Consider the following 12170-nt stretch of genomic DNA (forward strand, 5'->3'; position numbering starts at 1 on the left):
CTCACAGCAAGAAGGTCGCTGGTTTGAGCCATGGCTGGGTCAGTTGGCATTTCTGTGTGGAGTTTGCATGTTCTCCCTGAGTTAGTGTGGGTTTCCTCTGCTTGCTCCGGTTTCCCCCACAGTCCAAAGACATGCGGTACAGGTGAATTGGGTAAGCTAAATTGTCTGTAGTGTATGAGTGTGAGTGGGTGTGTATGGATATTTACCAGGGATGGGTTGCGGCTGGAAGGGCATCCGCTGCGTAAAACATGTGCTGGAAAAGTTGGCGGTTCGTTCCGCTGTGGCAACCCTAAATTAATAAAGGGACTAGGCAGAAAAGAAGATGAATGTATGAAATCAAAGACTCTAATATAGGGCTAATCAATTCATTTAGTCATTTTCTTTTAATTTAACTCTGTTTGGTTTCTCAAACACTTCATTACTTTCTCTTTCACACACTCAGTTTTAGTCATTCACTGATTATCCTTCACTCAAACATTCATAATCTGTTTTTAATAAAAAAAATTCACATTTTATAACAATTGCAGACAGATCTGTTTCCATCAAGAGTAGTACACAGTTCAGATTAAACATTATTGGACATACAGTGCTCAGTGTAACGGTTAAAATAATGTTTAATTGTCTTTCACCAAAATGGGTTATTTTGTTTATTTTGTGGTTGTTGAGAGACCTCTTGTGGCAACAGTGTTTGATTGTTTCTCTTACCTTTCACCTGCAAAGCCCCGCCTACAGCTGAAAATGGTTGCTGAATACAGAAAGGCGGTAGGTAAAATGTGCTCCACCTAAATGTGACAAATTTTGTATTTTAACACATATTAATAACACATACAAGCCCAATATGAACATTAAGTGATGTTTTAGATCAAATCTGTCGAATGATTGCCGTGTGTGACAAACTTTGTGTGGTTTAATTTGCTCATGCTATGTGTAGCTGGAATGATGACATTAGTATGTGCAGGGGTGATTTCTTACTATTTGTTTGGTTTTTTTTTAGATGCATGTTTAAATGCATACTGTTGCCAGAGGATGTATATTTCTGTTACAGGTATGTTGAACTTTTGTAAATAAATAATGTTTTGCTAAAATGACTTTATGTGGCAACACAGCAGAAAATGGTTGCTGAATACAGAAAGGCAATGCATGTTTAAATGCATACTGTTGCCAGAGGATGTATATTTCTGTTACAGAATAAACAACGCAGAACGCAGTTCTCTGTGTCCGCCTGAGTGATTTGTGTCATCAGGAAGAAAAGCGTTACATCAGCACTCATTCTTTTTTGGCTTAGTCCCTTTATTAATCTGGGGTTACCACAACAGAACGAACCACCAACTTATCCAGCATATGTTTTACGCAGCGGATGCCCTTCCATCATGGGAAACACATATACTCATTCACACATATACACTAAGGACAATTTTGCTTACCCAATTCACCTATACCACATGTGTTTGAACTTGTAGGGGAAACCGGAGAAAACCCAGACCAACACGGGGAGAACATGCAAACTCCACACAGAAATGCGCCAACTGATCCAGGTGGTTCATCTTACCTCTGGTCTAATTTTATTCATTAATTTTTTCATTCATTTTCTTAGTCCCTTTATTAATCCGGGGTCGCCACAGCAGAATGAACCGCCAACTTATCCAGCAAGTTTTTACTCAGCGGATGCCCTTCCAGCCGCAACCCATCTCTGGGAAACATCCATACACATTCACACACACACAATGGATAATTTAGCCCACCCAATTCACCTGTACCGCATGTCTTTGGACTGTGGGGTAAACCAGAGCACCCAGAGGAAACCCACACGGAAACCCAAACTCCACAAAGAAACGCCAACTGAGCCGAGGTTCGAACCAGCAACCTTCTTGCTGTAATGCGACAGCACTACCTACTGCGCCACTGCCTCGGTCTAATTTTACATACCCCAAAATAAAAGTGATATATTTTTAACTTCAATAATGAACCTGTTAAAAGGTTTACACTGGTTAAATTACTTTTAAAACACATTGTCCTTACCACCCTGTCACAGTGAACAACCCCGTTACAGCAGATGCCACACTGTCATTTTCATAAAAGGTTTATGAAAAGGAAATGAAATGTTACATAAATGAATGTTGAATGATGTTCTTGCTGTGTAGATTTAATGAATAAAAATGGAACTTGATTTGTATTTTTTTAGTTTGTTTTTTCAGTGAAAACAATGAGGCAATTGAGATGTCAAATTTATTTTTAAAGTAAAAATTTTTATAATAAAAAAAGTAATTAAACTACAGACTTTTTATTGATAGCTGCATAAAAGAGGACATTTTATTATTTGGAAAACATTTAAAATTAAAAAGCAATTCGTTTTTTTACTACTGTTATATACATATTGTGCGTAACAATGTGGTACAAGAGAGGCTCTCTTGCCTAAAGAAACGCAACAATTAATAAGGATTTTGAGCCTGAGGTGGGAAAATAGCTGTTTTGGAGGGTTAAGATATCTTGCAAGTTGTAGTTTTTTTTTAATTTTTTGTACTTAATGAGAATTTAGAAAATTGCAATGTGGAAATGGCACCCTTTCATATGAATTGTCGTCTCTTATTATCTGTATTCTACGTTTCTTGCCATTCTTTAGCAATATCTTCAGTAATACTATTTAACTTTACCTTTACTTTAAGAAGCATTAAGGGTAGTACACATAAAAATTACAATTCTGTCATTTACTTATCCTCTACTTGATCCAAACCTGTTTGAGTTTCTTCTGCTGAATGCAAATGAAGATATACTGAAGAATACAGCGGCAAAAAACAGCAACTATGGTTCAACGGCACAAAGTGTTCTTGGGGCTCCATTACAATTGAACCACTTGTTTTTGGTTCCTTTTCTGGACTTTAAGCATCTCGGGACTCTCAGATTTCATCTAAAAAGTCTTCATTTGTGTTCTGAAGATGAGCAAAGTTCTCAGGGGATTGAAACAGGTGGTGGACAAAGCCTGAGTGCCTAGACTGCACTAAAACCCTAAATATAGCCTATGAAGTTGTAGAAATAGGAAAGTAGATGTCATAATTACAGGGATGAGATTTGGATATTAATAGTAGTGTGTTTTAGACCTGCAAGTCATTATAAAGTGGATTAAAAAAAGTTTTTCAAAATTGTCGTAAAAAAGTTTAGATTAAAGGTTTTGATCAACTTCAAATACTGTTTATCTGTGCCTCTCTAGTTGTGTGTGTGTGTGTGTGTGTGTGTGATAGAGAGAGAGAGCAGATATAATGGAAAGTGGAAAACGAGGGAGAAATGTATCAATAAGTCATGACTGCAACAGTAAGTGGCAAAAAAAAGCTAAACAAAAAAGACTTTTATTTTGGCGTGGTGTGTGACGTCATAAGGCTGCGCCGCTCCTACGCTAGAATTCAACTGGAGGAAGGTTTGTGTTTAAAACGTTTACAGAAATATAATCTGATTGATTAAAGCTAAATTATGAACCTGCTGTTTACAATATTATTTAACCCTGTATACAACGTAGTACTATTTTACTCACAGTAATGAAGGTCTATTGTTTGAATAAGTTAACAGAAATGTGTGTAATACATATTTTAATGACCTTTTCCTTTACCTGATTTCTTTTTGTTAATGACTCTCATATAAAGAAACTGTTGAAGCAAGTGTTGAAGAGAAGTTATTTTGTTTTGTTTTAAACAGGAGATTTTTATTGTTTTGTTCATTTTAAACAGAATAAAGTGTCCAAACACAGAGAAAAACTCCTGCTGAAGCGACTGATCTCCACACTGTTATAAAGATGGCGTTTATTAAAGAGGAGAGTGAAGATGTGAAGATTAAAGAAACATTCACAGTCAAACAGGAAGATCTGCAGGAACAAACAGGTTGGTTTTCATTCTCAAAGACCAACTCAGTCATTTGATCCTCATTCAGATATATTTTAATGATAAGAACACTAATTTAATCCATCTTGCAGTTCTAATTGTGTGCTGCCTAGTTCTCCTTAATTCGCATAAGCACTCATTGAAAGACTGGAACGAGTTTCTTTTGTTACTTCTTCTCATGTCTTTTGTCATTCATTTTATGTATTATTAGTCTCCCATTTTCTTTACCTTCTTAAGGTTATTGCTTTTCTTGTTCTCCTACTGTTTGTAAAGTGTCCTTAAGCACCGGCACTATATAAAATAAATAAAAACAATAAATAAATAAAAAAGTTTAACTGAGCTGAGGATATTTGACTTACAGTATTCCCATAGAACAGGGGTGTCCAAACTACGGCCCGTGGGCCATCTGCGGCCAGCAATCAGTTTTGTGGCGGCCCGCGAGGCTTTTTATAAATATTAATAGAATCTGGCCGCTATACAAAAATAGACGTAATTCAATAAATAACCACCGGGTGTTGCTATTACATGCCTTCAATTAGGCATTACTTCTTGTTATGAAGTAAAACTAACCAACCAAACTGAAGGAAACATAATTGATAATCAAATTTTGGCGAGCCATGGCGCACCAAGAAAAAGGAAAATCAACTGTCAGTGCAAGAAGTTTCAGTCACGTTGGGGCAAATAATTTTTCTTCACAGAGGTCAGCGGGAAATGTATCTGTTTAATTTGCCAGGAATCAGTTGCAGTAATGAAGGAATATAATTTTAAAAGACATTATGAAACAAAGCATCAGGCCTTCAGCTCTTACACTGGTGCCGAATGAGATCAGAAAGTAAAACAATTAGCAGCGCCCTATCAGCTCAACAACAGCAGTTTTTTTGCTATTAAAGTGCAAGAAAATTCTACACTGCACTGCAAAAAAATGTTTTTATTTATTTATATTTTTGTCTTGTTTCAAGTCCAAATATCTAAAAAATCTAAAATAAAGGAGAATTTTCTAATTTGTTTTGAGAAATAAAATGCCAATATTAAGTGAGTTTTTCCTTAAAACAAACAAAAATAATCTGCCAATGGGGTAAGCAAAATAATCTTGTTTTTCCTTTTGACATAAGATTATTTTGCTTACCCCATTGGCAGATTAATTTGCTTTTTTTAAGGAAAAATTTGCATATTAAGGAAACTATTAGCATTTTATTTCTCAAAACAAGACAATTTTTTGAGAATCTTTAGATATTTGGACTCAAAACAAGACAACAAAACATCTAAGTAAGAAAAGCATTTTTTGCAGTTTGGCTAGTTATGAGGTAGCTCAGGTAATCGCACAGCACAGGAAACCCTTCACTGAAGGAGAATTTATAAAGGATGAGTGTTGCAACTGTAATTTGCCCAGAGAAGATTCAAGTTTTTTAAAAACGTAAGTCTTTCTAGAAACACAGTTGGACGACCAAAATAAAATAATTTCTTAATAACATACACGCACACATCCATCCATCCATCCATATATATATATATATATATATATATATATATATATATATATATATATATATACATATATGCGTGTCTGTGTGATGTATGTAAAATTTGGCCCGGGACAACATTTGTTTTTGCATCTGGCCCTCGGCCCAAAAAGTTTGGACACCCCTGCCATAGAAGATATCTGCTATTACAGTGAGGGTGTTGGCTTAGTACTTTCCATTTGCATATGTCACGTTGATCACAATTCCCCTTTTTTCGATAAACTTTATGGGTTTAAAGTTGTTTCTAGAAGTTTTTGCTAGTTCTCACAGATAGTATTTGAGTTAGAATTACATCATTATTATAATAATTACCAGGACTATTTTAAACAGGGTTTCCGCTGGGTCTTAAAATGTCGTAAATTCCAAAATCTAAATTTCAGGCTTTAAAAAGTCCTAAATTTACTGAAATATTGTGTTGTAGGTCCTAAATCTTTTTAAACAAGTCTTCATTTTCCTTTGTTCATGTTTTGCTACCCAATCTGGCCAAAACCCATAAAATCACTAACAATCCATCTCAATAAAACTTTCCACTTTATATTCAAAAAGGTCATTTTAACTCCATTTATCATAATGGTTTAATTATTTACTAATGCACTATGCACTAATTTGAAATCTGCTGAATGAAATGGACACTAAAGTAATTAATTATTATAAAACATTGTACAGTATTCTAAACTATATAATGTTGCTGTGGGACGGCATGAGGGGAAAAAAAATTATAGTGGAACAATAACATTTAGCATTGCACTGACTTCAAGTGGCCAACAAACTAGTCTAAAAATGACTTTTGCTGATTAAGAAATGGATTACAGCATGCTGATGATATGCAAAAAATTGTTAACCCTGGGTCATTCTAAGGGTGCTTTCACACCTACACTTTTGTTTTGGAACGTATCTCGTTTGCCCAGTTAGCGCGGTTTGTTTGGCATGTGTGAAAGGGCAATTGCGCTCTGTTCCGCGCCAAAGTAATCGCTCCGAGATTGCTTGAATGTGGTGGTCTCGGCTCGATTGAAACGAACCCTGGAGCGGTTCGATTGCAGTGAGAAAGCGATCCGATCCGATCCGAGCGCGGTTATATCACAGTGTTTTATGGATATGTAATAGGCTTACGGCTATATGAAGAGAGAGTTATGAATAGGGCGGGAAGTTTCGCGAGTCTCCAGATGCCCGCAAATGAGTGATGATCTCCCGGTAATCTCGCGTCTCCCTCCCGGTCCTCAAATAGGCATCGTCACGCACCCTTCTCACCTCTCCTCACTGCATCTCTCCTCAGACACGTCACGCGTGTGCACCCTGTTAATCACCACCAAACCACCACCTCTCCTGACAGCTTAGCGGGATGCTGCAAAATAAACCCTGACACTGACCAAGGAGAGTTTACTCGCACGTGACTTGTTTTAGCTCTTTTAGTCCGTTTAGAAACTTTGCAGTGTGAAAGCAAACCGCTCCAAGAGCAAAGAGCAACAATGTAACATTTGTAATCTCTGTTTCGGAACAACTGAATCTATTCACAGGTGTGAAAGCACCCTAACTCTGGATAAACAGAATCCTGACCACCGTAAAACAGGAAAAAAAAGAAATTGTCTTTCTCGCCTCATTATGGATTTAGTTTCATCGGCTAGACACCGGCCTCACAGCTCCGTGAATGTCAGTACTGTCACTTATTGTTCTGCGATCGGTAAATGTAGCTTGTGTGAACGCTACTTGACTAAAATAATAGCTTTGCTACACAAAAGCTATTTAATTTAAAAAGTAGTGACGCTACCACCACACTACTGAGAAATGTAGATAAGCTAGTAGCGTCACTACTTGCAGCGACGCTACTGCCCAACACTGTGTGGTGGCAATATTTCTAATGTAGAAATATCTTCATTACTGATAGCCAAAGCTGTTTCAGTAACCAAAGAGGTCTCCAGTGTACAGAACTGCACAATAGGTGATTGGTGCTTATGAGCAGTACTTCACACGGTGTGTTTGGCACCCCTCATATAGTAATCCAGGGCCGTAACACCCATCGGTACCTCGGGTACTCTGATTAGGTTTTGCATATAAATACTTGCGCTTGACACATTTGTTTCAGACTGTTATTTGCCTATTACATTCTAAATGATGTAAATTCTAGTACATAATTTTTTAACTGTACCTTTAGAACCTTATAACAGCAATAAAAGCAGCATCGAAGCAGTCTCCTTTTAGTGATTCCACCTCTTCACGGAGACTGTCAGACTGATCTGGTGTATTAAAAAACTATTGTGGGTTCTGGAACTGAACAATAATGTTGTTCATGATGCTGGACATTCACTGGCACTAGATACTCATCAATTTAAGAGTAAATCTCCCTTCTTTGCCATCCTCTGATGCGTTTAGGTAAAAATTAAATTTTTGCTGTAGAACGCGCAATGCGGACATAAAGAACCTGACTGATATTCTACCGGAACCATGTCAGCAGAGTTCATGCATATCCATAAACTATAACATCTATGTTAAGCGGTTTTGAAACAATTTACATTGTAAAAGCACTAGATAAATAAAGATTAATTGAATTGAATCTGCTTAAATGTGTACACGTTAATGGACCAAACACAATATGATTTGATTTATTTTACATTTACTGTGCATCAAAATTACAGTGTGTGTAGCCAATGTTTCCAGTGTCTTTTCACTTTTCAGCTTTTGATAAGAGTTTTTCAGACTTGATAACAACTAGTGTTTTTTTCAGACCTAATTGAAGAGAATGAGGAGAGTAAAGAGGAGGAACATCATGTCAAAATTGAGGAAAAAAATAATTTACAGACTGATGATATTTTGAAAAGGAGAGACAAGAATCATTTCACCTGCACTCAGTGTGGAAAGAGTTTTGGAAGAAAACACAATCTTAAGATTCACATGAGGATCCACACTGGAGAGAAACCATACACATGCAATCAGTGTGGGAAGAGTTTCAACCAATCATCAAACCTTTATAATCACATGATGATCCACACTGGAGAGAAACCATTCAAATGCACTCAATGTGGGAAAAGTTTTAACCGCTCATCAGACCTTCATCAACATATGAGGATTCACACTGGAGAGAAACCATTCACATGCCCTCAGTGTGGGAAGAGTTTTTACTGCTCATCACACCTTCATCAACACATGAGGATCCACACTGGAGAGAAACCATTCACATGCTCTCAGTGTGGGAAGAGTTTCAGGCAATCATCAAACTTTAAGCAACACATGAGGATCCACACTGAAGAGAAACCATTCACATGCACTCAGTGTGGAAAGAGTTTCAACCAATAATCAAACCTTAATCGACACATGAGGATCCACACTGGAAAGAAACCATTCATGTCTAATCTTCTTGTTTAATCCCGCCCCTTTTCACAGTGGCGTACAACAGAATTTTGCATACTCAATAGTGATGGGAAGCATAAGAGATGAGTTATTTAATAAATCAAATAGTCTTTGTTAATAGTTTTGTAACATATGATGCTGCCAGCATTAGACACTTAAACACTGTTTAATTGTTGTTTATTGTTTTATAAACATTGACTTGAGACTTGAGAATAGAACAGTGCATTTAAAAAAAAAAAAAAATTAAATAAGCTTTAAAACAACATTGTGTGGCTTTACTTGTTGGACTTGGCTTAAGGTTTGTGAGCATTTAAAAACCCAATCTCTGAACTTTTGGTAGGCTGAGTCTGTTTCTTCTTTTGTCATTAGTTGTTGTCGCAGGATAAAAGATGCTAAATGAGTAAATGCAAATGCAAACTATCTTTATACAAATATTAGACCAATACATAAAGTCTGCATAGAAAAACATTATCAAACAAAAATGGGGTATAAAAGAACAAATTACAAATCACTTGTAATTGTAGAATTTAATTAATCTATCCCCTAGCTTAGTGTTTGTTTTCTGATAGCAAGCCAGCAAATAGACAAATCAATATATATATACTAGATATAAACCACATATCCAGTAGGAAAAAAGTAACAATAACTTAGTGAAAATAGGACAGAACTTCTTTTATTTGTTAGAAAATGCTATTTAAGTTCACATTGTTTGATGATTTTATGAAAAGTTTAAAATATAATCATATGATGCAACAAAAATTCAGTTTTACATAAATATTATTGACTGAGGTTCTCGTTGCAGTGTACAGTGGAACTACAGTTTACGATTAGATATGCACATAATAATGTAAGGATGGCTATATCTCTCCATAATATTAAAATCTGCAAACTGTTATGGAACTCCACGCGAGACAAGACCATGAGAATGGTCAGTCACTAAAACAATAAACTTTCTAATGTGAGAAGAAGATCAGCTAGAAAACCAGTTGTTCAGGTTGTCTCGATCATGCATCCTGAGTCGCCCTCTTTGCCCTGGACTTTACCTTCTCCACCAGAGCAGCTCACTCACATTCCACACCGAATGTTTAAATTCTTAATACGGTGTATCTGTGGCTTTTTATTCATGTTTGGTGTGATTTTAAATGTCTCTGTGTGATTGGTAAAGTAATTTCACTGTAATATTTTACAATCTCCTTTATATCAGTTAACTTGGGTTTTGACTTTGATATGATCTTTGCCAGATGCTCCACTCCAGGCAAAATGGTCTTCGCATCAACTCATGACCAGGCAAGAGTCTTGGTGAAGCTTTTATTGTCTTGAATTTAAGATGATTTGAGTATTTAGGCAAAGGGTGCAGAAGTGTCCTTGGGATCCTGTAAACTGGATACCCCATTGCAGGTTGTGAGTCTCTGAGCTCTGCATCAGGACTTATATGCTGCAATGTATTTCTACATGTTCAGGTATTCCTCTTTAACTCTTAAATGTATCTTTGAGTAATTGATGTTGTACAATCTTGATTGGCTTATTTTGTTTAATTATGTGAACTGCAATGGAAAATCTTTTCCTGACAAATAAATGTAAAATTCTTGTTTAACTCTAATATCTCCCGAAATCATTTAAATGTAGTAGATTGTTTAGGCTGACGTTTCCGCAGCCTACAACCAGGATTAGTCATCTATTTAGGCACAATGGATGGAGCATGGGCACAGCATTAGAGACTTGTTGATTTCTGACAATCACTGATGATATAATCTAGGGGTATGATATCATCTAGGGGCTAAATCAAACTTTCTTTAAGTATGAGCAAGCATGGTGCAGCCTATTATTACTTAAAGGAAATTAGCTTATCTGCTAAGAATCGGAACTGGCGATGATATGTCCGTGAGCAGATGAAACTGGCCAGCATACTGACTCTAAGCGACTTTGAGTAAACGATGAAACATTAATTAAATATAAGGATTTATTAGGTTAATCAATCTAAATTAGACCTTATCACAACCTATAAGGTAATCAGCTTGAATTAGATTAATCTAAATCTAAAATTATTATAAATTGGAGACAGATTAAAATTCAGAGCTAGAAACAAATTAAAATAAATTATAACGAACAAAAATATTTCTTTTCACATGTGCTAAAAGGCTTCAACGCATTTAACCTTCACCCTTGCTGTTAGTTCCGTCATGGGACTAATAGATGGACCTTCACATGTGTGTGTATTTATATTGTTTATAACCATAATAGTTCTACAGTTTCTTCTATTTTACTTGTTGATTTCTATTTTATTTAAATAGTGTATTTATTTTGTTAAAGAGCCCATATTATGGTTTTTTGAAAATGCCCTTCCATGTAGTGTGTAACACAGCTCTAAGTGAAGTGAAATATGCAGCTAAGGCTTAAATCTGTAAGTGTACAATGTTTAAAACTGTTGATTCATCAATAAAAGAGTCGACTCATAGTGCTTCAAATGAGTCATCTTGATAACGAGTCATTAGATGTTTCATGATGTTGTATCTACGAAACACAAGTAGTTGCGTGCGCAAACCCGGGAGATTTGAAACCTGCGGCCTCACCCACTAACACAGAAAAAAAGCCACACACACACGCGCACGCCGGTCGAATGTGATGTCACACTGTGCAGATGGATATTATTGAGTCTCTACCCAAAGATGAAACCTCAGCATTAGCCCAGCATTGAGCAGTTTGAGTGCTTCTGGAAACTTCATGCTTTAGACTGGGTGTATATTACATGCTTAATAATCAATTTTTAGACTGTGTGTGTAGGCCTATTATTATTTAAAATTAAATAAAAAAATAAAAATGATTATATTATGTAAAAAAAAATATTATTCTTTATAATTATATCCAGTTCCCCTAAAACTTTGCTTAAATACCATATATATTTATTAAATAAATAAAACCAAAAAGTAAATAACTGTTTGGTCTGACAAGTTTTCAGGACATATCAAATTTCAGCACAACACTAACTAACTAGTCTCACTCACACACACACACACTTGTACACACTCTCACTAACACACTCACTCTTGTACATGCTCTCTCTCACACACTTACATTCTATCTCAATTCAATTCAGAAATACTTTTTTAGCATGACTGTAAATGATACAATGTTGCCAACACAAACACATCGACATCTCACAGACACATGTACATGCTCTCACTCACAAAGATAAGCCCTCCCTCTCACACACACACTTCTACATGCTTTCTCATAAACATGTACTGGCTCTCTCTCTTACACACACTACTACATGCTGTCTTTCACTCACACACACACACACAAACAAATGTGCATTTGATACTTATATAATTTTACGTGCTCATTAGGCTTACGATAGGTGGTTGCATTGTAATTATTTGGTCATAAAGGTATTAATTGTTTTAAATAGTTTTTCAGCTAATAATGTTTGTGATGTCATACA

The 12170-nt window shown here is 36.0% G+C and overlaps 1 protein-coding gene across 3 annotated transcripts; it reads left to right on the forward strand.

Annotated features, from left to right (window-relative positions):
- The first annotated feature begins 730 nt into the window (after positions 1–730).
- On the forward strand, positions 731–10325 carry zgc:173619. 3 transcript variants are annotated; one of them, XM_073945362.1, is made up of 4 exons: positions 731–762; positions 995–1045; positions 3717–3866; positions 8106–10325. In XM_073945362.1, exons 3-4 carry the CDS (start codon positions 3782–3784, stop codon positions 8672–8674), a joined length of 654 nt encoding a protein of 217 aa, XP_073801463.1. In that variant the 5' UTR covers positions 731–762; positions 995–1045; positions 3717–3781; the 3' UTR covers positions 8675–10325. The 3 variants fall into 3 exon arrangements, with proteins under 3 accessions (XP_073801463.1, XP_068075571.1, NP_001103210.2); XM_068219470.2 differs by lacking the exons at positions 731–762; positions 995–1045 and adding an exon at positions 3354–3409; NM_001109740.2 differs by lacking the exons at positions 731–762; positions 995–1045 and having other exon boundaries at positions 8106–8991.
- The last annotated feature ends 1845 nt before the right edge of the window (positions 10326–12170 follow it).

Source organism: Danio rerio, chromosome 4 (assembly GCF_049306965.1).
Source record: "Danio rerio strain Tuebingen ecotype United States chromosome 4, GRCz12tu, whole genome shotgun sequence".
Lineage (NCBI taxonomy): Eukaryota > Metazoa > Chordata > Actinopteri > Cypriniformes > Danionidae > Danio > Danio rerio.

What these genes read in the sequence shown, in the direction of transcription:
- zgc:173619 (XM_073945362.1), top strand. Translation starts at nt 3,782, where the DNA reads ATGGCGTTTATTAAAGAGGAGAGTGAAGATGTGAAGATTAAAGAAACA. An exon ending in AGATCTGCAGGAACAAACAG is followed by an intron (nt 3,867 to 8,105) that starts GTTGGTTTTCAT and finishes TGTTTTTTTCAG; the next exon opens with ACCTAATTGAAGAGAATGAG.